Source organism: Castor canadensis, chromosome 11 (genome assembly GCF_047511655.1).
Source record: "Castor canadensis chromosome 11, mCasCan1.hap1v2, whole genome shotgun sequence".
Lineage (NCBI taxonomy): Eukaryota > Metazoa > Chordata > Mammalia > Rodentia > Castoridae > Castor > Castor canadensis.
Window position 1 is genome coordinate 38,519,894 of NC_133396.1, and position 27,132 is coordinate 38,547,025.

At 38.6% G+C, this 27,132-nt stretch overlaps 1 protein-coding gene and 1 non-coding gene across 3 annotated transcripts in view; one reads left to right on the forward strand and one right to left on the reverse strand.

Annotated features, from left to right (window-relative positions):
* Nucleotides 1-18,572, reverse strand: part of Usp32 (ubiquitin specific peptidase 32) — a 171,594-nt gene extending 153,022 nt beyond the window's left edge. Inside the window, exon 1 of one of the 2 annotated variants that reach the window (XM_074046329.1) lies at nt 18,385-18,572. In XM_074046329.1, coding sequence (XP_073902430.1) covers nt 18,385-18,442 — 58 coding nt within the window. In that variant the 5' untranslated portion in view covers nt 18,443-18,572. The remainder of the gene's footprint in view (nt 1-18,384) is intronic. The other variant, XM_074046330.1, reaches the window with a different exon arrangement.
* Nucleotides 18,573-25,203: 6,631 nt separating this feature from the next.
* LOC141414298 (U6 spliceosomal RNA) lies at nt 25,204-25,311 on the forward strand. The gene has a single exon (XR_012439359.1). It is a non-coding gene; the product is annotated as a U6 spliceosomal RNA (small nuclear RNA).
* Nucleotides 25,312-27,132: the final 1,821 nt, after the last annotated feature.

Here is a 27,132-nt window from a genome sequence, read left to right on the forward strand (position 1 = left end):
AAACCCAGTATTGCCCAAAATTCATGTAAAGGGACAACAGTATTACCATTATTATTTATGGCTGCACAAACACTGAAAATTGTAGGGCGCCATTGGCTCATGCCTATAATACTAGCTACTCAGGAGGCAGAGATCAAGAGGATCACAGTTCAAAGACAGCCTGGGCAAACAGTTCATGAGACCCTATCTCGAAAAAAACCATCACAAAAAGACAAGAGCTGGTGGAGTAGCTCAAGATATAGGCCCTGAGGTCAAACCCCAATACCAAAAACAAACAATCCAAAAAAAGTGAAAGTTACTTGAACAAATAAAAGCTTTGCTAAAATGAAGAAAATATTTGCTGTTTTCCAGTTTTCCTTATCAAAAACTAAGCACCAAACCAGGTACAATTTTACAAGCCTATAATTCTAGCACTCCAGAGGCTAAGGCAGGAAGATGAAGAGATTCTGCCAAAAAAAGAAAAAAGAAACTCTGCACTCTTAATTTTGATAAATGAGTTATTTCTTTCAAAATGACTGTGTTTTAGGGCAGAAGGTGTGGCTCAAGTGGTAGAGTGCTTTCTAGTGAGCTCCAGGACCTGAGTTCAAGCCTGAGTATCACCAAAATACATTTTTTTTAACTAACTGTATTACAGTTAATTTTAACTTTCAAGGCAATTAACCTGTAATTAAAGAATTACATTCTTTATAATCATCCTCTGACTATATCCCCAAGGATTTCTTGTCCTAATTGAGTACAAAAATTGCATTACTTTTTCCATTGCTCTACACTGAATTCATGGTAATGGTTAGGAAGTCCTTAGAAAACAAAGTATTTACTGGAAGGATTCATTCAGAGAAAATGTTTTAATAAATAAAAGTTTATACATAACTTTATGAAAATACCAAAAATGCCAGAAAAACTAAAACAAAGCCATGAAACACAGTTTGGACTTGACTTCAACATTCTGCAAAGTGTTAGCTTCAAATTAACTTATGTAATTAATCATGAGGCCCTGAATTCTGCCTCTTCCTGCAAAAAAAAAAAAAAAAGAAAGAAAGAAAGAGAAAGAAAATTCACTAACCATCCTTTTTATTTATTTTTCTTTTCTTCTTTCTGTTGGTGGTGCTAGGAATCAAACTCAAGTCCTCAGGCACCTGCACTACAACCAGTCCTTTTACCATATTTTATAAAACAAAATTACATCCTTCCTGTTGCAAAACAAAGACCGTATTTAGAATATAATGAAGCATTTCACTCTGTATTCTAGTACTGGATAGTGTGTCACATGCTGTTTATGTAAAATTTTAAAATAACAGTTATATGAACATTAGTTTTTAATCCAATGTGGAGTAAATATTTTTTTCATTATATAGGCATCAAGGGGGAGGGGAATTCAATTGCTTATAGCTAATAAAAAATCCTGATATAAAAATCTAAATGAATTTTTCTACTAGAAGAAAATCTCTTCACCAAAAGGTTCTGGGAGTCAAATAAAAAACAAGGTTACTAAGGGGAAGACAAACAAAAACACCAACCAAAGGAAAAAAAAAAAAACCACTGACAAGAAAAATGTTATTTTAAACGGAGGTCCCAGTTAAAAAACAAACAACAAAACTACAACCACACACAAGGGAAAAAAACTAAAAACTATTAAAAACCAAGAATTAAAGCTGGCCAAGATAATAAGTCTAGATTTTTCTTTTTTAACTACATATAGTACTTCAAACTTGTCTGTAATTTCCTCATAACCATATATGGATCTACACACAACCTCAAGATGGCAACATTCTTAAGTTTTATTACATAAAAACAGGTGTACAAATACTTCACAAGCAACCGAAGCAGAACAAAATAATTAAAATAAGGAAGTCTGGACTTCATATGATGTAATATAGTTTCTCTGAGAAAATGCACAAGTTTCTGATAAGAATACATACATACAGGAATAATTTAAAAAGGATTTATGAAACAGAACAGCAATTATTATGTATTTTTTAATTTTTTTAAAAATTTAGGGCTGGCGGAGTGGCTCAAGTGGTAGAGAGCTTGCAGTACCACCAATAAATAAATAAATTTTAAGGGCTAGGGCCAGGTGCCAGTGGCTCACACCTGTAATCCTAGCTACTCAGGAGACAGAGATCAAAAGAATCACAGTTTTGAAGCCAGCCCCAACAAACAGTTCAAGAGATCCTATCTTGAAAAATATCCAACCACAAAAGGACTGGCAGAATGGCTCAAGTGTGTTCAAACCCCATTACTGCCAAAAAAAATTTTTTTTTGTAAGAGCTGGGCATGTGAGCTCAGTGGCAAGAGCACATGCCTAGCATGCAGGCATGCATGAGGTCCTGGGTTCAATGTCTTGCACCAACCAAAAAAAAATTTTTTTTACTGTACTAGAATTTGAACTCAGGACCTACACCTTGAGCCACTCCACCAGCTCTTGTCTTTTTGTGGTGGGTTTTTTTCGAGATAGGGCCTCTCACAAACTATTTGCCCAGACTGGCTTCGAACCACAATCCTCCTGAGTAGCTAGGAGTACAGGCATGAGGCACCGGTGCCTGGCAGAAAAATTTTTAAATGAAAGTAGAAAAATAAGGGTTAATAGAAAGACTGGAAGATAAGGTTGAAGAACTTTCCAAAGAGTGATAAAATGACAAAGATGGGGAAAAGTAAGAAAATTACATCCCAGAGTTCCCACATTCAACTACAAAAATTTCCGAAAAAAAAAATGATATATGCAATAATTAAATGAAATTTCCTAGAATGAAGGGCACTGACTCTGTTTTTGTTTTTCTTAGGTGTTTTGGGGGTTTTTGTGTGTACAAGGGATTGAAAAAGGGTTTTAGCAACCACTCTACCACTTGAGTCATACCCCTAGTCTAAAAACCTATTTTTATAAGCAAATAGGTGAAAACAGCCATATTAAAGAGCATAATATTGAAATTTCAGAAAATTGTGCATAAAGACCCCATCACTTTTGGAGAAAGAAACAAATAATCACAAAAGTCCAAAAATCAAAATGGCATTGTATATCGACAGCAATATGAGAAGCTAAGCTAAACACAAAGCAATACCTTTTTAAAATTCTGCCCTCTATCAAGGGGGTGGGGGGGAGAGGGAGGGGGTGGAGTGGGTGGTAAGGGAGAGGGTAGGGGCAAGGGGGAGAAATGACCCAAGCACTGTATGCACATTTGAATAATAAAATTAACATTTTAATAAATAAATAAATAAATAAAATTCTGCCCTGATCTGAGTTCAATCCCCAGTACCACAAAAATAAGTTAAAATTCTGAAAAAAACTCTAACTTTAACTTAAACTTTTAGTCAAATATGAGGAGAGATTTAACATATTTTAAAGTTTATGAATCTCAAATAAATTACCTCATAATCACCTCCTTGTCAGAAAGTTCCTAGAGGAAGTCATCAATCAAAATGACAACAAAATCCAGGAAGCAAAAGATAATGGAATACAGTTTAAAAAAAAAAAGATCCAGTACAGGAGAATTCCCCAGAGTGACAGTGAAGAAGGAAGGTCCCAGGACCATAATTATGGGCCAGGTTCAGAATCAGTTTGAAGCCAGTGAGAAAGTGACATTAAGACAAGAGAAGAAATGACCAACAAATGATAATCGAGAATTAGTGATACAGATTTACAATACTAAGCAAAAACAAATTACACAACAATTATTAGCACCAGGGAAAAGAAAAGTTGTACTAGAAAAGTAATCACAGATTAATACATAACTTCAACTGTCATATATATACTTACGGTCACTATAAAGTAAACGCTGAATATTTAACTAAAATTATCATACAACTATTGTTATAATGCAGTAACAGGGAAGGGAAAGTTGTTGAGGGGGAAAGACAAAAACAAAAGCTACATCCTCATGCTCAGAAGTGCAAAGTCAGCAGATAACTTAAACCTGAAAAATCAATACCAAACACCAAAGATAACTAAAAGAATATTAAATAATCTCCTCGGAGAAGGGGAAAATGCCAAGGAAGATTAGATTGCTTCTCATTTAACAAATCCTGTTCAATCTACTTAACACCTTATATGCAAGTCTTAATGCTAATTAAAAATACACATCTCAGAAAAAACAAGCTACAAAGTTAGGTGTACATTATGATTAATATAGTATGAAATAACTTGAAAAGAGTAAAATTAAATCATCAGCTGTGTTAGATGATAGTATTCTTCATGGAATTTCCTCCATTATTTCCCAGTCTCGCGATAGTACTGTCATATCACTCTTACAACTTTTTTTTTTTTGGCAGCACTGGGGTTTGAACTCAGGGTCTCACACTTACTAGGCAGGTGCTTACTGCTTGAGCCACTCTGCCAGCCCAACAATTTTTAAGTAAATTTTACGCAAGTGCTGTTGGTTGGTACTTCATATTCCTGTTTGTCTTACCTTACAATGTTCCTTCCCTCTCTGTGGATACCACCCTACTTCTTACAAGACAATCTGAACAACACATAATACTTTATTAATCCTGGTTAAATGTTACCTCCTTTTTCCTTTCACCTCTGACTACTCTCTCCTCCAGGACCCTTTTGTATTTTATCTACATGGATAAGTTCAAGACCAGCCACAGCAAAAATTCTGCAAGACCCCATCTCAACCATGTCTGTGAGCCTATCAGCCCAAGCTATGCAGGAGGCTCAGAAAGGGAGGGTCACAATTGGTTCCAGACCACTCAGGGCAAAAGTTTATGAGACCCCCATCTCAATGGAAAAAAGCTGGGCATGGTAATACAGCAAAAAAAAAAAAAAAAAGCTCAGGACCTTGATCTTGCCAGGCAGGTACTCTACCATTTGAGCCATGACCCCAGTCCTTTTTTGCTTTTAGTTATTTTTCAAACAGGTCTCAAGTTTTTTGCCTCATTCAGCCTAGATCACACTTCTCCTGTTTACACTTCCTGAGTACCTGGGATGTTGAGTGGGCACCATTATGCCCTCCTGTTTTATTTGTTGAGATGGGGTTTCCTGAACTATTTGCCCTGGCTGGCCTCAAACTGCAATTTTCCCAATCTCCACCTCCGAAGTAGCAGGGACTACGGGCCTGAGCCACTGCTCCCAGCCAATTTTATTGTTTTTAATTTTTTTCTTATAATCAACTGTAAAAACATTTTTTGTTTCAACTAAAGTTCTTAAAGGTCAACATAGACTAACAGGAACTTTTCCCATTGATTTTTACAACCATTTTGAACAGTCTCAGATTAGACAGACAGTCCTTTATACAGCTGAACACTACTGTGCAAATCAAGAACTGTCTATATGAGACTTACTCTCCATCTTAATAACTTTAATCTTTTTATTATTTTGAACATTTAAAGGAACATTTAAAGGAATATCTATAATGCACCATAAACTATACAGTACAACGTTAGAATATGTATTATAGGATTAATACAAACATGCACACTCAAAAAGTATACATACTAAAATTATCTCTTTGGTTCACACTGCTTTACTTTTTCCTATTTTAAATGTAGAAAAGCCAAGCAGATTCTACAGGTAAGGTTAAAGTTATGATTATTTGTATCCTCATCAACTTTGATAGAGGCAATCTGGTAGACATCTGAATTAAATTTGATATATCAATTAGAACTGGTATGAACTATAAACATAAAATGATGACAGCAGAAAAGTAAGAAAAGCAAATGCAAGGATTAGGGATGTAGCTCAATGGTAGAGTTCTTGCCTAGAATGCACAATGCCCTGGGTTTAATGACCGGCACTGTGCAAAAAAAGAAAAAAAAGAAAAATGAATTTTGACCTATTTAAATTTTTCCAAAAAAATCTTTACTTTCTCGGCTAACCTGAATATATGTCATCAAAAACTAGTAAATCAGAGTATGTACTGTATTTTCCCTCACACACAATTTTTTTGGCAACTAAATCTGGGGTTTTTTGTTTTATCTTGTTTTGTTTTGTGGTACTAGGATTCAACTGAGGACATCATGTATGATAGGCAAACACTCAACCACTGAGCTACATCCCAGTCACTTATATCTGTTTTTTTAATTTTATGAAAAGTAACATTTTCTAAAGAGGAAAAAATACTAATTTCTTCCTTGGAATACTTTACTATAATTGTCCTAAATTTCAATAGTGCAATATTAAAAGTACTGTTTAATACAGTATTAAAAGATTTAATCATCAAATAATACCATTCAATTAAACAATGTTCAAATTCTGACAAAATGTTTTCATACTAACACACTGGAATATCCACCTTCAATATCAGAATAAAAGTTGTCTCTAATATCTGAAGTTGCAAAGCAACACTGCCAAGATTCCAACTTCTGGAAGAGTTACATGAATGGATGACAACCTCTAATAAAAATGCACAAAGAACATCACTATGACAAAACTTTGATACACAAAGGGCTACATTTGAGAGGTTACATACCCAAAATAAACCTCTTACAGTCAGTATTTACCACCCCCCCTTAAGTGCACCTATTTTTATACACACACACATATACACATGTATATATATGTATATATATATATATATATATACACACATATATATACATATATACACACACACACACACACACACAAACACACCCATTAAGATAGCGTATCTTGAGGAACAAGGTGACTCATGCCTATAATCCCAGTTTCAGGAGGCTGGGGATAGGAAAGATCATGATTTGAGGCAAACCCGAGTGAAAAACATGCAAAGACCCAATCTGAACAATAACTAAAAGCAAATTTTTTGCAGAAGGTGGGAACTCAAATGGTAGAACATTTGCCCAACAAGTATGAGGCCCTGAGTTCAAACCCCAATACAACCACCACCAAAAGAAAAAGATAGATTTTCTGCAAACCTGCTTCCAAACAACAATTTTAAAATACAAGTTCATTACAAGGGAAAAACTAAGTGTCAATCACTAAGTACCTTCTCAATTCTCTGGTTTTTTTGTTTGTTTGTTTTGTTTTGATTTGGAATTTTGTTCTTGTTTTTGAGATAATGTCTCACTATGTAGCACACACTGGCCTCAAACTCAAAATCCTCCTGCCACAGTTTCCCAAGTACTGGGATTACAGGAACACACCACCATGCCCTACTACTCTCTTAAATTGTGTCTAAAGCAGTAATATACATAACAAATAAGCTTTAAGCTGTAGGGACAGCAACTGGGTTAACAAAGGATAAACTTTTGAAAGAACTACTAAAACTCAACAATAAAAAAAAAGCAGCCGATGGGAGTGAGTCAAGTGGTAGAGTGCCTGCCTAGCAAGTGTAAGGCCCAAAACCAAAAAATAAATAAAACCCCAGCACCACCAAAAAAAAAATAATAATAAGTGCTTACTTAAAAAAAAAAAAAAAAGCAAACCCAATTCAAAAATGAGTAAAGGTCAACACATAAAAAAGACAATATGCACATGAAATGATGTTCAACATCACGAAGCCATTAAGGGAACTACAAACAGAAACCATAACACCACTTCATACCCAATAGGATGTCTACTAATTTAATAAATGATAAAAAGCATTGGATAAGATCTGGAGAAAATGGAACTCTGTACATTGATGGCAGTAATGTAAAATGGTACAGTCACTGTGAAAACCAATTTAGCAGTTCCTCAAAAAGTTTAACATAGAACTACCACATAACACAGCAATTCCAATGTCAAAAGAACCGAAAGCAAGGACTCAACAAGTATTTGTACACCAATGTTCATAGCAATGTTCACAACAGTCAAAAGGCAGAAGCCACCCAAACATTATCAATGCATGAAGAGGTAAACAAAATGTACTATATACATATTATTCAGCCATAAAAAGGAAATTCTCCTGCACACTACATCATGTATGAACCTTGAAAACATTAACCTAAGTAAAATAAGACATGAAAGGATATGGCAGGGTGGCTCAAGTGGTAGAGCTCTTGCCTAGCAAGCAAGACATGAAAGGATAAATATTGTATGATTCCACTTATGAGCACCCTGACTTGACCATTATACATTGTAAACAAGTATGTAATTATCACTATACCCCTAAATATGTACAATGAAAAAAAATAATAACCACTTTTCAAAAGACATGGTTAAGCCAGACATGACAGTACATACCTGCAGTCCTAGGTACTCAGGAGGCTTAGGCAGGAGCATCACTTAAGAGCAGGAGTTTGAGAACAGACTGGGCAGCAGTCTCAAAAAAAGACATATTTGAAAATACAATAGTGCTTTCCATCTCAGAGATGTATGAAAAAACTCTATGTTCTTATGTGTGTGCGCACACATGTGTGTGTGTGTCTTTTAGAAAGTTTTGTAACAATGCAAATGTCAAATCAGCTCCAGCACAAATGAAGGAAACAATAGGTGCTTTTTTTTAACTCTTAGGAGATAACTGTGAAGAACTTAGTAAATACTAAAACTTTGAACAGCTTAAAAATCTACTCACAGGTATTTTCATTTCCATAGGGCATACATAAATATCTGTTATATTACAAATACAGGAACTCAAGATATTAAACAAGAAAAATCTACCCTTTTCAGCTTCATTTATCCCAAGACAAGAGCTACTGATGAAGAACAGACATTTTAGGTAAATTTTAAACACTCAAACTAACTCAAATACATGAGATAAGCAAAAGTCTTCTAAATTCCAGTTTAACCTACAATTGTCTATCTTCTAATAAACTTTATGTATTTATTTATTTATTTTTTTTTTTACATAGCTAGGGTTTGAACTCAGGGCCTCACACTTACTAGGCAAGTAGTCTATTACTTGAACCACACCCCAGCCCTGTTTTGCTTTAATTAGAAAGGGTCTTATGTTTTTGCCTGGGCTGACCTCCAACAGCAATCTTCCTACCTGAGCTTTCTCGCATAGCTGGTATGAGACATGAAGCACAACACCTGACATATTTGTTGAGCTAGGATCTTAATAACCTTTTTGCCCAGGTTGGCCTCAAACTACAATCCTTCCAATCTGCCCCCTGAACAGCTGTGAATATAGGCATGAGCCACTGCCCTGACCTATCTGCTAAGAAATTCTTTTGGGCCAGGCACCGGTAGCTCACACCTGTAATCCTAGCTACTGAGGAGGCAGAGATCAGGAGGATCCCAGCCCAGGCAAATAGTTCACGTGACCCTATCTCAAAAAAAACCCTATCACAAAAAATTGGGATAGTGGAGTGCCTCACGGTAAAGGCCCTGAGTTCAAGCCCCAGTATGCAAAAAAAAAAAAAAAATAAGCTGAAGATATGAATCACATGTTATTTAACATTCAGAAGACATAGAAATGAAAGTAAAAAGGTGTATCTTTCATTTCTGACAGGGGTGGGGGAGGTGTGAGGCCGGAACTTGAACCCGGGGCCTTGTACACACTAAGTATATTGCTCTAACACTGAGCTGCACCCTCAAACCCCAAAAAGGTGTATCTTAAAATAAAACTAAGAAAGAAAGAATTACTGATTTTTTTTTTAAATGCAACATCACAATTACATAAGAACACCAATGACTATAACTGTATGGCTCTTTCAATCATCAAGCATATGCTGAACACCCATGCATGCTTAAAAAGGTACAGTGTTTTGTTTTAAGTTCAAACCCCAGTACTGAGGGAAAGGGGGAAAGAGGGAAGGAGGGAGGAAGGGAGTGCGGAAGGAAGGAAGGAAGGCAGGCAGGTAGGCTGGCAGGCAGACAGACAATAGAGGTTAAAATTTTTTAAAGTAGGGTCTACTACAATGGCAAATGCCTATATTCCCAGCTACTTAGAAGGCTGAAACAAGACTGTGAATTCGATTAATACACTGGCCAGTATAGTGAGACCCCATCCTCAAAAAGAAAAAAAATTTAAGTAGGAATATATATCAAGTTAAATTACATGGAGAAAAGTCGGCAAAAATGCATGGAATCGTGACATGACTTTCCCATGTCCCCTATTCACACTGCTAAATATTCACTATTTAGGAGAAATGTCCAAGAACCAATAAAACCAAGTCTTGCCTGACAAAAAGTGGGTGCCCAAATTTAATCAAAGGTGCTAATTTTTTTTTTCATTTTTCTTTTATTATTCATATGTGCATACAAGGCTTGGTTCATTTCTCCCCCCTCAAAGGTGCTAATTTTAACACAAATTAGAAATCTATTAGTCCACGCTTATGAATGTGCTCAGTAGTTGTGTTTCCTATTTCCTTCATGTTTACTACTGAGCACTTCCTGGATCCAGAATTTTTTTTTTTTTTTGGTGGTACTAGGGTTTGAATTCAAGGCTTTGCCCTTGCTAAGAAGGCACTCTACCATTTGAGCCACACCCCAGTCCTTTTTGTTCCGGGTACATGACACTGTTCACAGCTTATTGGTGAGATGGGATCCTGTGAACATTTTGCCCAGGCTGGTCTTGAGCTGAGATCCTCCTGATCTCAGCCTCCCAAGTGGCCAGGATTACAGACTAAGTCATGAGCCCCTGGCTTGGATTCAGATCATTTTAATTTCAAAGTAGGAGGCATTATTCAAACTCCAATTTGTTGGTGGTGGTTTGTTTGTTGCAGTACTAAGACTTGAATTCAAAGCCTTGTACCTTTTTTTTTTTTTTTTTTGTAGGTCTGGGGTTTGAACTCAGGGCTTCCACCAGGCCGGTTTCATGATGGGGTTTTTTTGAGGTAAGGTCTAGTGAACTATTTGCCCAGGCTGGCTTTAAACTGCAATCCTCCTGATCTCTACCTTCTAAGTAGCTCAGACACTGTCTCAGTAGTCTGAGATACTGGTGCCTGGCAAAGAGGCTTTTTTTTTTTTTTTTTTTTGGCAGCACTGGAGTTTGAACTCAGGACCCCACACTTGCTTCATACTTGCTAGGCAAGAGCTCCACCACTTGAGCCACTCTACCAGTCCTTACCTCCCAAATCTTAAATGTTCATATACTTTGAACATTTAACTATTTGCATAAATGTCATGAAACAAGCAATTTATTCTGTAAAAAATACAATTTATAGAGCTAGGCACAGTGGCACATGCCTATAATCTCAGCTATTCAGGAGGAAGAACAAGAGGCTGGACGCTGATGGCCAGCCCAGGCAAAAAGTTAGAGAGAACCTATCTCAACATCAAGCCAGGTATGACAGCACAGGCCAGTAGGACTTCAGTCCAGAGACACCCTGGGCAAAGTTATTAGGAAATTCTATATGAAAAACAAACTTTTACAAAGTTTCTGCTAACAAAAATTTTTTTGATATGGATACATCACTTAGTCTATAAACCCTTGCCTGTACTCCATTTTTACCCCCGACCTTACAAACATCATGCAACTTCTCCACATTTCTCTGTATTTATACATTCATACAGCCAGCCAGTATTTACTGAGCATGTAAAACACACCAGGCACTACAACTAACCTAGCACTAGAGATTCAGCAACACACTTGACAATAAACATAAAAATCACATATTATGTTAAAGGCTATAAATAAACAGAGTAATCCAATAGTGACAGAAGAATACCACTTTAAATAAGATGACAAAGAAAGGCCTCCTGAGGCATTTGAGCTAAGGCAACAGGTATGAGACTAAAGCTAGACATGCAAAAATTTGTAAATAAGCCTTTCCACCCTGAGAGTAGCAAATGAAAAGCTAGCAAGCCAGAATAATGTTCCAAGAACAAAAAAGAAATCTAGTGTGGCTAATGTATATAAGGCAAGAGGAAAATTACTATGATTGTGGTTTGAGTTTTAAGCAGAAACCAAATAATTTAAGACCCTGTAAACAATTATAAAGACTACATCTTTTCCCTGAAGTAATAATAAGCTTTAAAGAATGGCATTACAAAATCTGACTTGCATTTTTAGGATACAACGGCTGCTATGTGAAACTAGGAACCCATTGCACAGTGTGTTAGCAAGAGATGATGGAACTAGCCCAGCACTTGGGAGGCAGAGGATCATGAGTTTAAGGCTAGTCAAGGCACAAAGTCATTTCAAGGCTAGCTGGGCTATAAAGCAAGCTCTTGTCTCAGGAAAAAAGAGACAGAGAGACTGGTGGAGCGGCTCAAGCATTAAAAGTATCTGCCTAGCAAGCATGAAGCCCTAAATCCAAATCCCAGTGCTGCCCCCCACCACAAAAAAAAAAAAAAAAAAAAAAAAGGAGAAAGAGAGAGAGATGGTGCGACCAGAATTCAAGGCAGGGAAAATGAGCAGATGCTAACAGACTGACAGAAAACTAACAAGATTTGGTGAGATTCAAACTGGAAATAAAGAGATAGGTCAGATAGAAAGGGAGGAACTAAGGATGTCTCTAGATTTTTGGCTGAAGTAACTGGGATAGTGGCCAGTCTGGACTACACTGTGAGTTCAAGAACAGCCTGAGATACACAACAAGATCCTGTTCCAAAAAAAAAAAACAGGCTATGGCAGGCACTGGTGCCTCACTCCTGTAATACTAGCTACTCAGGAGGACTTCAGTTAGAAGCCAACAATGGCAAATAATTCACGGGAGGCCCTATCTGAAAATACCCAACACAAAAAAGGGCTTGCAGAGTCACTCAAGTGGTACAGTGCCTGCCTAGCAAGCACGAGGCCCCAAGTTCAAATCCCAGTACTGCCAAAAAAAATTTTTAAACTGAGGGCTAGGGGATGTAGCTCAGGGGTAGAGTACTTGCCTACCGTGTGCAAGGACCTAGGTTCAATCTCCATGGAACAGAAGCTGGAGAACTTCTTCTGTAAAACCTCATTTTAGCATAATTTTGCTTTAAATGCAGTCTAGTATCAAGAACCCAAAGAAACACATTATAGTAAAGCTTCAAAGTAACAACTTTCCTGAATCTCATTCACAAGATATTGATGAACTTGAGAATTCCCAAAGTCTTATGCTAATAATTATTAAATCCCTAATAAAGAATGGTAGTAGGGAAGACCCTGAATACACTCATTTTTGAATAGATAGGTATTAGAATAGATAGGTTTCTAACTATAATACTACATTCTCAAAAAAGCTAGTTTTATCAGTCTTTTGTGTCAATAATTAACTATCTACCACTAACTTCCAAGAGTTCCTTACTACTGAGAAGAAAAGAAAACTTACTGGCAGGCAGAAAAGAGTGGAATAGCTCATTAAACACAAATAGAAAGCCCAAAAGTCAAAAACAGAAGCACAAATAAAACCTTAAAGCCCTATGATATAGTATGAAAAACCATCAGACCCATTTTGTCTTTTCAATACTACTATACTACTATTCAACCAACCAATGTTTTGGTTTTGGAGGGGGTTGTTTTTTGGGGTTTTTTGGGCAGTACTATGGATCAAACCCAGGGCCATGTGCATGCTAGGCAAGCACTCTATCACTGAGCTGCATCTCTAGCCCAAATCACCAACTTTTAATTCATAAATAAAAAAATTCCTTCACCATCACAACTATTTAACATTAAAGCTTCTAATCCAAACTGTCAGCCTTACTCTGTACTGCTCAAGAAACAAATTTTTCTGCACTCAAAGAAAGAATAATAATCAATTCCCTAAGTTTTCCTCTAACCTGGTGTATAATCAAGTGACACAATTCTTCCCTTTCTCCTCCTGAGAAAATATCTGGTTGTTGGTTAGGCATCACAATCTCAACTCTAAATTGCCCATCTTTTGGAAGACAACCCTGAGTGCTATCACTAAGCACAAAGACACATTGAAAACAAAAAACAATCACTGTACAGTTTGGTAAATTAACCAGCAAGTTTGGTTATTAACCAAAAAGTGATGTCACCTCATTCTGCTCATCCTCCCAAATCCAGAATTCATCGGTGCATTTATCTCCTGTTTGCCACTAACACTCCAAACATATAAAACCGAGATTACAAAGAAACATCACCTCTGTGACTACTTACGTACTACATATAAGCAGACTAATTTAAAACTGCCCCATTTTTCTCATTTACAAGTACTTAGTCCAGGCTAGCTATCCATACTAATACTAGAGAGTTTACTACTGAATTTAACAAACTCAGATGAAGAAAAATAAGTGCTTTAATAAGAATAAACAGTGCCTTATAGAAGGTACCAACTGTGAAATTCAGTTTTTATTTATAGAATGATATAATATGCTAAACTATCTACATCATATCTAATAAAATTCTTAATTACTAATAATAATGTTAATACTGAGAAACTTGGTGAACAAAAATCTTGGTTGAGGATTAATGTTTTAGAGTATTTTAAGTGCGAGGTGCTGGTGGCTCAAGTCTATAATCGAAGCTGCTCAGAAGACAGAGATCAAGAGAATTGGGGGTCAAAGCCAGCCCTGGGGCAAATAGTTTGTGGGGCCCTATCTTGAAAATATCCAATACAAGAAAGGGCTGGCAGAGTGGCTCAAGTGGTAGAGCACCTGCCTAGCAAGTGTGAAGCCATGTGTTCAAACCCCAGTATCACAAAAAAAAAAAAAGAGTATCTTAAATAGGTAGATAAGTAAAATGAAAAGTACTTGAAATTTTGATTGTTTCATTCACAATTATACCACCAGCAAACATAACAATTATAAGAGACTAGAAAATTATTATTTTTATTTATTTATTTTTGTAGTACTGGGGCTTGAACTTAAGGCCTCTTGAGCTACTCCACCAGCCCTTTTTTGTGATGGGTTTTTTCAAACTAAGGTCTCTCAAATTATCTGCCTCGGGCTGGCTTCAAACTGCAATCCTCCTGATCTCTGCCTCCTAAGGATTACAGGCCTGAGCCACCAGCGCCCAGCAGAAAATTAAATTATTTAACATACTATTAAGCACATACTATAAAATGCATACAGTATTGGGACGCTTTCAAACAATCACAGACACCCCACATACTCTGCATTCCTACAGCACTTCCCTCTAAAGCACTGTAGCACTTAATATACTATAGGTTAATAATCTAGAAATGATACATACTACCTTTTGAATATATTATGTAATTATTAAATTATAATCAAATTAAAACTATAAATTGAAGTTCTAATATTTTATTCCCATTCCTTATAGGTAGTCTTGTATACACATTGATGTATATACATTTCAGTAGATAGCAGTGACCCAGGCCATATGATCCTAGAAGGTCTTGACTATCTGTTTCCTCTGTGCCATATTTATAAGCCAGAGTTAGTTTAAAAAAAAAAAAAAATCACTGAATGAGCAAAGGAACACTCAAAAATAAGAACCATGCCTATAATCCCAGCACTTGGGAAGCTGACGCAGGAGGATCAAAAATTCAACATCAGTCTGGGATACATAGTGAATTCAAGGGCAACCTGAACTATACATTATCGAGACCATATCTAGAAAAAACAAAAGCTGTAGCTCAGTTGTGGCATACTTGCCTAGCATGCACAAGACTCTACTAGGTTGGATCCTAAGCACCACAAAAAGGGGGGTACGGGACTAGAAGAAATTCACCCACTATACATATAATTCTTTTAAAAGTTTGTTTCTTTTTTGTTTTTTGAAAGAGGATCTACGTAACCCAGGCTGGCCTCGAACTTGTGACTCTAATGCATCAGTGTCCTGAGTACTGGGATTATGGGCATTAAGAAAAAAAAAAAAAGAGCATTTTAATCCAGCCAATTCTTTCAAAAGAAAGGGAGGGAAGAAGGAAGAGGTTTATAATCTTCAATTTCCAGAAAGACGAACAGAAGGAGAGAGAATTAGGGAAAAAAAGACTCTTAAGGTTTGAGTTCTGAAATGTTAAATTCCAAGTAATCTTTCAATGTTTTCTGAATGCTTGGTCTAAGGATTTAGAATATATTTTTAAGACTACACAAGCTACAAACAGATGCAATAAGGTGAAATAAAGAGATTCAGAACACAGCTGCTAAAATTATATCATTAACTACATTAGTACACTTCCCTAGATAACGCACTCTATAACAAGTTAAACTCTCTCATGTTCTACTGAAGATGTTTAAGATAAACTACTACTAACATATCTCATAAAAATGTTTAAAGGTACACTTTTAGAAAACTGTTAAGATTTATATAACTGACACATTGTCTAGCCAAAATAAGATGCAAACCCAATCATCCTAATTTCTAGAACTTCTAAAATGTGAGTCACTAAAAAGCCATTTCATTTCAGGTCCAGTAGGTGTTATCTGTCATTAACATAACACTTCATTTCTATGTACCACTTTGCAAGATAAACTGCAATTTCATGTTGGTTTGTGGTAATATACTGTACTATTTTTAATGCTACTTAACTACAGATATTCAGTAGATAGTGTTCAATAATTTTAATTGAAGCCAAGGGGGCAAATAGTTCAGTAGTTTTATCAAGTTTCATATAACACACATTGAAGTACTGTGTTTGTCAAATCCTATCTCCTCCATTCACTTTTACAATTTAAATAAGTAAATAAAACTAATTGATGCAGGCGTTAGTATTTCTGTAGATTATTTGAGTGCCCAAAAGAGGTTCTCAAACCATTTGTTTAGCTCCAGCAGAAGCTCTATAAAAACTCTCTATAGCCTTACTGAAACTCTGTACAGCCTTACTGAAGTTCAACATTTACCTGAGTAAACAGTATCATGTTTAAGAGTTACCCACTTTTTTTAAAAGGCACCTGATTTACATTTAGAAATGCTATTTTATCAGCTTGCTCCTCTTTTTGCTTTAATTTTCTTCTTCAGCAAAACTGATTTTAAAAAAAAGTGCAAATAATCTTTACTAAGGTTTTAACAAATATTTTGCTACCTCTTGAAATACATGTTTTTTAATTCAACAGGCAGTATTTCATAACAAATTAAACAAAAACTTTTCATCAGATAAACGTAAAACACATCAACTTCATTTATATTTAAATACAATCTTTGGTATGAAATGAAGCAGGCTCGAGTGGGAATAAAAGCTTAACTTTAGAATTTCTTAATGTCATGTACATCAGTGATACTTAAACACTTCTGAAACTTGAAGCTGTAAATCAGTTTGACTGATGTCCTCTTTTCACGCCTTGTAAGCCATTGCCTAATTGAGGCCAGACCTGTCAGGCTCGACAGCATCCCGGAAATGACTAGCCTACTAGAGCTGGAAACACATCAAGAATTTGGAGTATTTCTCATAGTGAGGCAGGGGGAAAAAAAAAAGTTCAGATGAAATTGTGCTTAAAAACAATCATTAATTATGCTGCTTCCCCCCTCCCCACCAAGGGTGGGGGGAACGATACAACATAAAAGGCGTATTTTTGTTATTCAGGTAAGTGCACAAGCAAAACCCCAAATTCTGTATCTCATTATCAGGTGATGGTACACTGAACTTATTCTTCTTCCTATATATGAACAAGAGTTCGATCTTAAATTCTCATTTTGAATGCCTGTCGTTAAATCTAATTGTCGTTTTATATCCTTAGCTACTAAAACCGCTTGGAGCATGGCTGGTATGACTTAGAAACCTGTTAACAGTAATGCCTAGCACCTAATCTGCTTAATGCTTTGCACTTCTAACCAAAGAAGTCCATTAAATGTCGAAAAGAAATACAAGCACCACACAGATACACACACTCAAATCCCAGTCATGAAAAATTAAGTCACATTCCGGCCATAAACTGTGCAATAGACACTTGCAGTTAGCCTGTGCTCTGGTGATCATGGACAACAGTATCAGGCTGAGTGGTAGGGGGTTAGGGCTGTGAACATTCTGTGCATCCAAGCCAACAGCAGCAGCAGGCCAGTCTCTAAAGGGAGCTGTAACACAGTATCACAATGCTGGATTTCCGAATGCCATTTTATGAAGGGAGCGGAGTAAGAACTGGAATCAAGGGAACGTTGAAGAGGTGAAACCTAAGACAAGGTGTGGTGGCAACCCCAGCTGTCCAGTCTCAAACACGTAACTTCATTTCAGGTCGTTCTGATCAAAGTCAGCCGCTCAAAGGGTGAGGGGTGGCAGGAGTGGATGGATGGCTAGAGCTCTCAAGAGGCGAGCGAAGGCCCTCAGAAAAGCGGAGGCTCCCCAATAGGACTGGGTTTCAGAAAGCAGAGGGACGAGCGCTTTGCGGCCGCCTCCTCGCTCTCTTTCATCCAAGGCTAGTAGGGATGAGCTTAAGATATCGCTGGACGTTTTCATGAAGGAGTGATAGGGGAAAATGGCAGTGAAGGATGAGGGGGGCTAGAAGAGCTGGAGCCACCCTAAAAAGGTGGAGAGAAGGACTTCCCCGGACAACACCACCGGAGGGCACCGGCATTGCCCTGTCAGCGCCAGAACACCCCTCTGCCTGGAAAAGCTTCGCTCCCTTCCATCCGGTCCCAATTCCCAAGCACTGCTTCCCACCGACCTCTCTCCCCAGAAGGCTCCCCACGGCTGGCCTCCTTTCCCTTCCGCCACAGGCAACCCACGCCCTCAACCTCCCCTCCCTTCCCGGTCACCCACCCCCCACCCCCACCTCGGTCAGCCCGTCGCTGGCCTCCCCTGCAGCTCGCCCAGACCCCTCCCCCTCACCTCTCCTCAGCGCCTCCTCGTAGCTGAGGAATCCGATCCGTGACTCCTTGGCGCCCATACTCCCCTCATCCCCTCAGCCGGGGGTCGGAGCCTGGTCTCGCCCCTACCCCCTCCTTCCCGCCTTCTCCGCGGCGTCCCTAGCTGACGGTGTCGGCGTCCCTGGCCCCCTCCTCCCCCAACACTAACAAGTGCGGTTTCTGCCCCGGCGGCTCCTCCCGGCGGCCGCCACCACCTCCATGCCGAATCACGTGACCCGCTCCCACCCCGCCCCCTTCTCCTCCCTCTTACTCCGCCCTTCTCCTCTCTCCTCCCTTCCCTACACTCCTCACGCCCTCTTTCCTCTCCTCGGGCCCCCTCCCTCCAGCCCCGCCAAGGGTCACCTGACCCGAGGCCAGGGACTATTCCGGGTAATGGCCGCCCGGGGCCACACTCCGCCCCGCCCCACGCTAGCTGCGCGCAGGATCGCAGGGGAGGGGCCACGTTGCCTACGTCATGCGTCATCCCTCCTTTCCTGCCAATCCGAGGCCGTGAGCTCCGCCCTTTCGCCTCTGCCGGTAAGGAGGGCGGTGACTTCCGGGGCGCTCAAGGACTGGGCTTCCCGCTTCAGGCTTCTGGTGCTGGTTCAGGGCTGGGGTGGGAGGGGGGTCCCGAGCATTAGCCGTTGGTGGGGCCGCGGAAGGCATCCACTTTGGAAGACAAGTGGAATGTTAAGGAATGGGGTCTAAGGAGTGCGGTTCGTGACAGAAAGGAGCGGGCAGGGCAGGCGGGGAGCTCCTAATGTAGAGGGGATTTGGGGCTGCGAGGAGGTTGTGAAAGGAAAGGGGACTCTCGAGGCTTTGCTGTGATGAAAGAGCTCTTACTCATCAGGGAGATCCCTAAGGAAAGTGAGCCCGGTGTCAAAGTCGAACGTGGTATCCCTGTCCCCCGTCGCCCCTAGCTTTCCAGTGGCCTCCGCTGGCCCGGCCGTCCTCGGCCTCTTTCTTGAGCGTCTTCTTTGGGAACAGCTCTGCAAAAGGCTTTTCTTGTTTGACCCCAAGAGTTGCCTTCAAGAAATTGGGCAGTTTCAAGGCGGAGAAATTTCCTTTAAAAACATTTAGTTGTTAAAAAAAAAAAAACATTTAATTGTGGTAAAATGTATGTATCAAAATATACAATTTTAGAACCAGGCGCCACCCAGGAGGCAGAGATGGGGAGGATCACGGTTCGAGGCCAGCCCAGGCAAAAATAGACCGTATCTCGAAAATACCCAACACAGGAAAAGGGCTGGAGGAGTGCCTCAAATGGTAAGAGCACCTGCCTAGCAAGCGTGAGGCCCTGTGTTCAAACCCCAGTATAACACATAATAATAATAATACCATTTAAACCATTTTTAAGTGACTTAAGAGTCATTGAGTACAAGCATTACCATTCGTCTCCAGAACCTATTTCATCTTACAGAACCGCACTCCTACACCAGTTGATGGCGACCCTCTGGACCTGTATTTCTCCTCGTGTGACTAGTTTATTTCACTCCATGTGCCTTCCAGGCTCATCGTCTTCTAGCCAGTGTCAGACTTCCCCACGTCTGCCTTGTGATCTATCAATTTCACTTCTGAGCATATACCCCAAAGAATTTTTTTTTAAGGGAGAATGTAAAAAATTTTGTTTAATGAAGGGATGCAAGCAGCTATCTGTACACCCATATTTATAGCAACATTATGTCAAAGTCAAGTGTCCTGGATGGGTAAATAAATAATTATACAATGGAATTTTTTTTTTCTCTGCACTTTAACTCATTTGCTTTTGTTAAGTCTTCACCCTGAAAGTCAACAACATTAAAGCTTCTGGACAAGAAAACAACATGAAAAATAACCATTTGGATTAGATTAGACTCAAGGTGGCAATTAGGTAATTTAGGGCTAGCAAAAGGATTTTAGTCCCTAAAGCCAACAGAGAAGATAAAATTCCTACTCACCTTTCCTGGCAGACCAGATCAGCAGCGTGGCATTAGTCACAGTGTTGCCCTTTCCAGTTCACTGTGAAGCAGTTAATTTTTAGACCTCAGATTAACTGCATTACTAAAAGGCCTGAATCAGGGGGTTGGGAATGTATGTTAAGCCTTTAATTTCCAGGTCATTAAATCTATGTAATAGCCAGCTTCTTCAGACAAAACAACTTGGTCATATTCAGCCTGCACAGTATGGGTTCAGAGTTAGATTATCGTGATGGGAAGTGGATCTAAAGAAAGAGCTCAGCTGTGAGGGACGACTCTTAGTTACACTGCAACAAACTGCAGAGATTATTACTGTCCTAGTCAGTACCTAAAATGACCTTCCCGCACATACAGGCTTGAGTGTGGTGACCAGATTTATAGTGGAGTTGGAAGCAAACTATTTTCTCTCTGTGGCACCTTTCCCCTCTTGAAAGTTGGGACTAAGTGCTGGAATTTATTTCATGAGATAGTAAATTATTTATTTAAATTATTACAAAATCTTCGGGAAAGAATAGAATAAAAACCATAATGTAACATTTAGAGCAGTACTAACATGCAGGAACTAATTTTCTCTCCATCAGAGTTTATCATAGATTAAACATTTATAATTGTGAGTTGAGATAGCAAACAAAAACTATTTCTCCTTTAAGTTAAACTAAATATATTGAAGGCAGTGAGGGTGGTAAGTTATGTCTGATGAGAGTTTTAAATGTTAAGCTGGGACCAAATCCTGCCTTTTGGTTTGTGTTACATATCACCAGGCAGACATATTTTAAACAACCCTCTTTAACTTAAAAATTGATACAGTACTTAAGTTTGATGATGTAGAAAATCTAAAGTCTACTTGTCATGCTAAAGGGAATTCTATTAATCATTTAGTTGGTTCAGTTTCACTTAGTCCATCAAAGAGTTCACCAGCCATCTCACTTTAAGCATTAGCTTGTGCCTAAGAAACCATTGCTGTAATTACATGCCTGTGAGAGAGTTGTCCAATACAAAAATTTAAAGCATGGTAGGTTGGTATGTAATTTCTACTTCCAGCTGGGCAATCTAAATGAAGTGTTCCTGAGTTTGTACTCCCAGAAAATGACATAAGAATAGAAGAGAGTCACTATAGCACTTGCCAAAGTCGTTTAGCTAAGCTACAGACAGGGAGGCCAGTACAATAAAGCAGGATGGAATAGCACCTGATCTATCTATAACATGATTGACTCAACAAGCAGTCAGTGCTCCATGAAGTGTGGCTCTCCAATAAAAGAACTGATTTTCTAGTATGGACTTGTTAAATGAGGATAGAGTCACTTGTATCATTTTATTTGCACTTTAAGCTATTTTATGCAAATAATACATGCTCATTTAAAAAAATATTGCCATCAGTACTTAAGTCTATAATATAGAAATTACTTCCTGCTTCACACAGTCCCTAGAAGTAATTATATCCATGCATATAAAATATACAGGTGTACTGTTGTCCCTTTTTCATACATTTTTCATAGCATACATACTGAACTGCAGTTTTTAATTTTCCTCATCTATGTATCTCAGATTGTTTTTAGGTAGATCTATTATTTTAACAAATATGTAATATGCCGATTGCATGTATTTATATAATTACCTATTGATGAACATTAGATTGTTTCAAGTCTTTATGTATTGCATTGTTGCAATAAGCATTGTAAACAAATAGTGTCTTTAATAAGTACTCTGCACAATCCAGGTACAGTGGTGCATGGCTGTAATCCCAGCATTTGGGAGTCTGAGGCAAGAGGATTTCAAGTTTGAGGCCAGCCTCAGCTACATAGCAAGACCGTATCTCAAAAAACCCCTTACCAAAAAGGGCTGGTGAAGTGGCTCAAGGTGTAGGCTCTGAGTTCAAGCCCCAGTACTGAAAAAAAAAAAAAAAAAACACCTAAAATTAGCAAGATTTCAATAGGGGCTATTCCCTAAGATAACTAAGCTAAAACTATGAATGGGAAAGAAGTAAATATTCAGAATAAGAACTTCTAACTTACACCTACTATAGAGGCTCTTTTTTTTTTTTTTCCATGCTTGGAAAACAGTTTACACTGCCCACTGAATCTGTGAGTAAATGTTTACTCTTTTATACTCCTATATTGCCCTTCTCTTCCCCAAATGCAATGAAATTATATTTTTGTCTCTTTCAAATTAGTAGTTTACAGGGTTAAGGAATGGGTCTTATGGTTAGGACCATCAGTAGCTGCTTTTTTCTGTTAGCGCCTAAAAGTTAAGTAGCTTCTTTTAGTTCTCCTCTGCTCTCATTCCTTCCCATGTGACTGCTAGATTGTACTCTTTGACCAATCTTTTCCAGCAAAATGCAAACAAAAAGCCAAGAATAAATATATGAATTGCATTCTAACCAGAAATTAAAACACATAAAATAATATGGTATCTAGTTCTGAATACCTAAGGCTATACCTTATTTTGGTTTTGAGGTCATACAAAGCTTTGTCAAGTCACCTATAGTCCAGCTTACCTTTCTAATATGCTTAGACATTTGAGAAATGCCAGCTCCAGCTGTGTACCTTTGACACTGATTTTTTCATCTTAGAGACAAGAGATTTAACTCAATCAGGTATTTTCCAGTTCTTAAATTCTGTCGTTATTTCTTGAATTATACAATGTCTTGCCTATTCAAATCTGGTTTTTTTCATTTTTATTTATTTATTTTTGGCAGTGCTGAGGACTGAACCCAGGGCCTTAAGATTGCTAAACAAGCACTGTACCACTCCGTGTTGGTTTATTTTTGAGATAGGGGTTTCACCCAGCTGCTCTCCTATTCATGAGTAGGCTCAAGTGATCCTCCCACCTCAGCCTCCCCAGTAGCTGGGACTATAGGCATATCAAATCTGTTTTTATTTTTAATTCAGGCTCAGTTGTTCTTGTTTATTACTATCTATATATATTTTTTTGAGACAGGGTTTCACTATGTGGTTCAGGCTGTGCCTGGAACTCTGTGTAATCCAGGCTGTCAACAAACTTGAGATCCTCCTGCCTCAGTGTGCCTAGTGCTACGATTACAGGAGTATGCCATCATTGCAGCTTAATATGATATTTCTATTTCCCACCTTTTACTGAACTACTTCTCTCTGCTGTTTTCCTTTTCCTTTTTTATTTTTTTTTGGCAGTTTGAACTCAGGGTCTTATACTTGCTAGGCAGCCACTTTACTACTTGAGCTACTCCACCAGCCCTGCTGCTTTTCTAATTGTCCTCCCTTTCTAAACGCTGGTTCTCTTTTTTATCAATAACTATTCTCATCCTCAAGATAAAAAAAAAAAATCTGAGACACAGCCCTTACCTGCGTACATATAGACTTAATAACCAGTAATCGTATCATGCTTTGAAATCAGGGATTTACAATAGAAATGAGAATGGGGATAAATCATTAGCATTTTTAAAGAAGTTAGGAAATGAATCTATATATACAGCATGTGATTTGTATTCCAGGTGTACATGAAACTTTCTAGTACATGGCTGCCAAAGCAAGCACTACCTGAAAGTTTTTGCTTGTTAGTAGTGAGCTAACAATTGGTATCATAGAAAATCCCAGTATTTTCATCCACATGGATTTGAAAGCTACAAAATAGCATTTGAACAACATTTTTGTCAACTCTGTTCAATCAAGTACTCTGGTGGGTGAGGGGAGAAAATCAAATGTGGGCTTCTAGAAAGAGGAAGGAAATTCATGTAAAAAGAAGAAGTTGGTATATCCCTCACTTGTGCCTAGCTAACATTTTCCCACTGCCCCAACATTTAGTATGAATGTTAGAAATAGCTCATGTTAATATTTTTAAAGCACTTTTTATGTGCTAAACTATAGGAAATACAAAGAAGAGTTATACTTTAAAACTTAGGAAGTGCTATGACCAAGATAAATACAGGACATTATGGGAACCCACAGTAGAGAGAAATATTAGCTAAAAATGAAGGCGTGGGATGAGGGAAGGAAACCTGGGGGATATGAGTCTTCAAGAATTAAACAAAACATGAGCCATTCCTTCATGCCATCAGATCCAAAGTGGCTAGTATGTACAGTATTGAGCAAAGTAAAAATTACACACTCTGATTGACTTTACACTCCATTCGGGAAAAAGGGACAAAGCCGTAATAATAATGGTAATTCAGTTGCTCATAAATTTCATGGAGAAAAATTGCAGAGGAGGGAGACAGGAAGTGCTAAGATAAAAGATACAATTTAAAATAGAATGGTCAGAGAGAACACAATGAAACCCATGAAATACTTTTTCAGTTTGAAAAAGTGGGAGTGGGTAGTGAAATTTAATAAAGCAAGCATGTTCAAGGTACACGGTAAAAATGTATGGAATTATCACAACAAAATCTCCTTGTATTCCCCTTATATTATTAATGTATGCCAATTCGAAATAAGCTAAAATTTAAAAAATAAATACACTGTTCAGAAGGAAGCAAAAAAAGTGATATTTAGCCAAAAATATGAGGGAGATTATGGAGCAATCCTGGATAGCCAAGGAAAGATTGTTCTAGATACTGAGGCAAACTCATTCCTGCCGGTGTGAAGTTCAACAAAGCGTTGTGACTGCAGAAACCTCCTTAAAGACTTTGGCTCTTACTCTGGAAAATAGGATGCTGTTGTAGATTTTTGAATGGGAAAGAGATATGTCATACTTGGGGGGGGGCGCATGCATGCGCGCTGAGGTAGATTTTAAGAGGGTCATTGGAGTTTTGTTTTTTTGGAATTTTTTTGGGGGGCCATTTTGCTGTGATCTCTGGGCTGCAAATCAGCAAGACTTGATAGGGGGTTCTGGGGTCAATAGGCACCCTAAATTTTGTTCTAAAAGAATGAGAGATTGTGCTTGCTTCGGCAGCACATATACTAAAATTGAAACAATTCAGAGATGATTAGCATGGCCCTTGCATCAAGGATGACATGCAAATTCGTGAAGCATTCCATAAAAAAAAAAAAAGAATGAGAGGTTCTCTAAAAGGTTGCAAAGGGCTGGTGGAGTGGTTCAAGTGGTAGAGCACCTACCTAGCAAGCATCAGGCCCTGAGTTCAAGCCCTGGTACCACAAAAAAAATAATAATAATAAAAGGACCATCTAAAGGGTTTCAGATGTAGCTCAGTAGTAGAACGCTTGGCTAGCATGTGCAAGGCCCTGGGTTTGTTCCCCAGCACTGGGGGGAAAAAATGAGGTCCACTCCTTGAATCCCAGGTCTGAATATTCCAGGACAGATCCCACATTTTTACATTCTGAAATAAATACCATCTCAAGCAGCAATAGGTTCAATTCCTGTATTTTTAAATTTTTCAGTACTGGAGTTTAAACTCAGAGCTTCACGCTTGCTAAGCAAGTGCTCTCACTACTTGAGCCACTCCAAAAACCCTTTTTGTAATGGGTTTTTTTGAGAAAGGGTCTTGAGAACTATTTGCCAGGGGGTGGCTTGGAACCTTGATCCTCCTGATCTCTGCCTCCTGAGTAGTTAGGATTACAGGTGTGAGCCAGGCACCCAGCTTGAAATATGTATGATTTTTGAGGAAAATCACAATAAAATTGGAGCTAAGAACAAAAAGGATGGTCTTCTTGTTGGAATTAAAGACCCGCTGGTGCCAAAAAACAGACACAGGAGAGACAGAAAATCTTGACAAGGCAATTTCTTTTGATCAAAGTGGTGCAAGTATGTATTCACTCCAGCTGAGCAGACACTCGAGCACAAAATGGCTACAGTGGCTCTCCTTATATCCCTGACGCAGTTATACCTGCCCCTAACCTGGAATTTGTGCAAGTCAAATCTTTCTTGATTGGCTAAAAGGCTTAGGGGGATGGGTTAGGGCACATAATTTGGTGGGCAATTTTCGTGGGCAATGGAGCTGTACAAGAATGTGGAAGAAGACTTTCGATGAGACCCCTTGTCTTTTTTTGGGGCGGGGGAGAAGACTCCCAGGTTTTTTCTTAGAGAAAGGGGTCCTCGATTTTCGTAGGTAGGTGACATGGGAGAGTGTCTTCAATCTTATTTTTTTAGGGGGTGGTGAGGTTTGGTTTCACTGCCTTACAGGGAAGAGAAATCTGCTTCCCCGTCCCCTCCCCACCTTGTCCTGGGGTTCGCCCCTCTTTACAGGCTAAAATGGGGTGCCATCCCTTCCGGGGGAGAAAAGCAGGCTACCTTGTGCTTTGGCAGAGCGTGAAAGGGACCCTCCCACCCTTTATTAAGTGCGAAATGTTTCCCCCCCATGCCCTTCTGTCTGGTGATAATGGGGCAAGAATGTGGAAGAAGAAATAGGAACACTTTAAACAATGCAAGTCACCTAAGATGGTGACCTGAGGAATTTTAAGTAACCTAAGGGTAACATATACTTTGATAGAAAATACTGTTTCTCTTACAATTTCCCCCCTTTTCAATTTAAATTCTTTTCTTCAAACTCATTTAGGAGCCGTTGGCTCTCATGTTTCTGTGTTTCTAATAGGAACAAATTATTTGGGTAGGGCGGGGGTGATTGTTTGGTGAGGGCTATCTCAGTTAACAGCTGTGTTAGTCCTCGGACACAAGGAATTATGTAGCATCCTACTAAAATTAAAACTCTGGCCACTATGACCAAGGAGTTAAGATTGAGGTAATCCAGCCCTTCCATCTCCCAAACAATTTCTCCATTAAGTTTGTGAAGGGATCATTTATACCTGAATTTTCAGCTAGCTCATTGGATAGTGTAGTTAATCCCTGAAGGGCCTTACTAATAGTTCCATCAGGGGCTGTATTATTTGATATATATTGCAACACGAAAC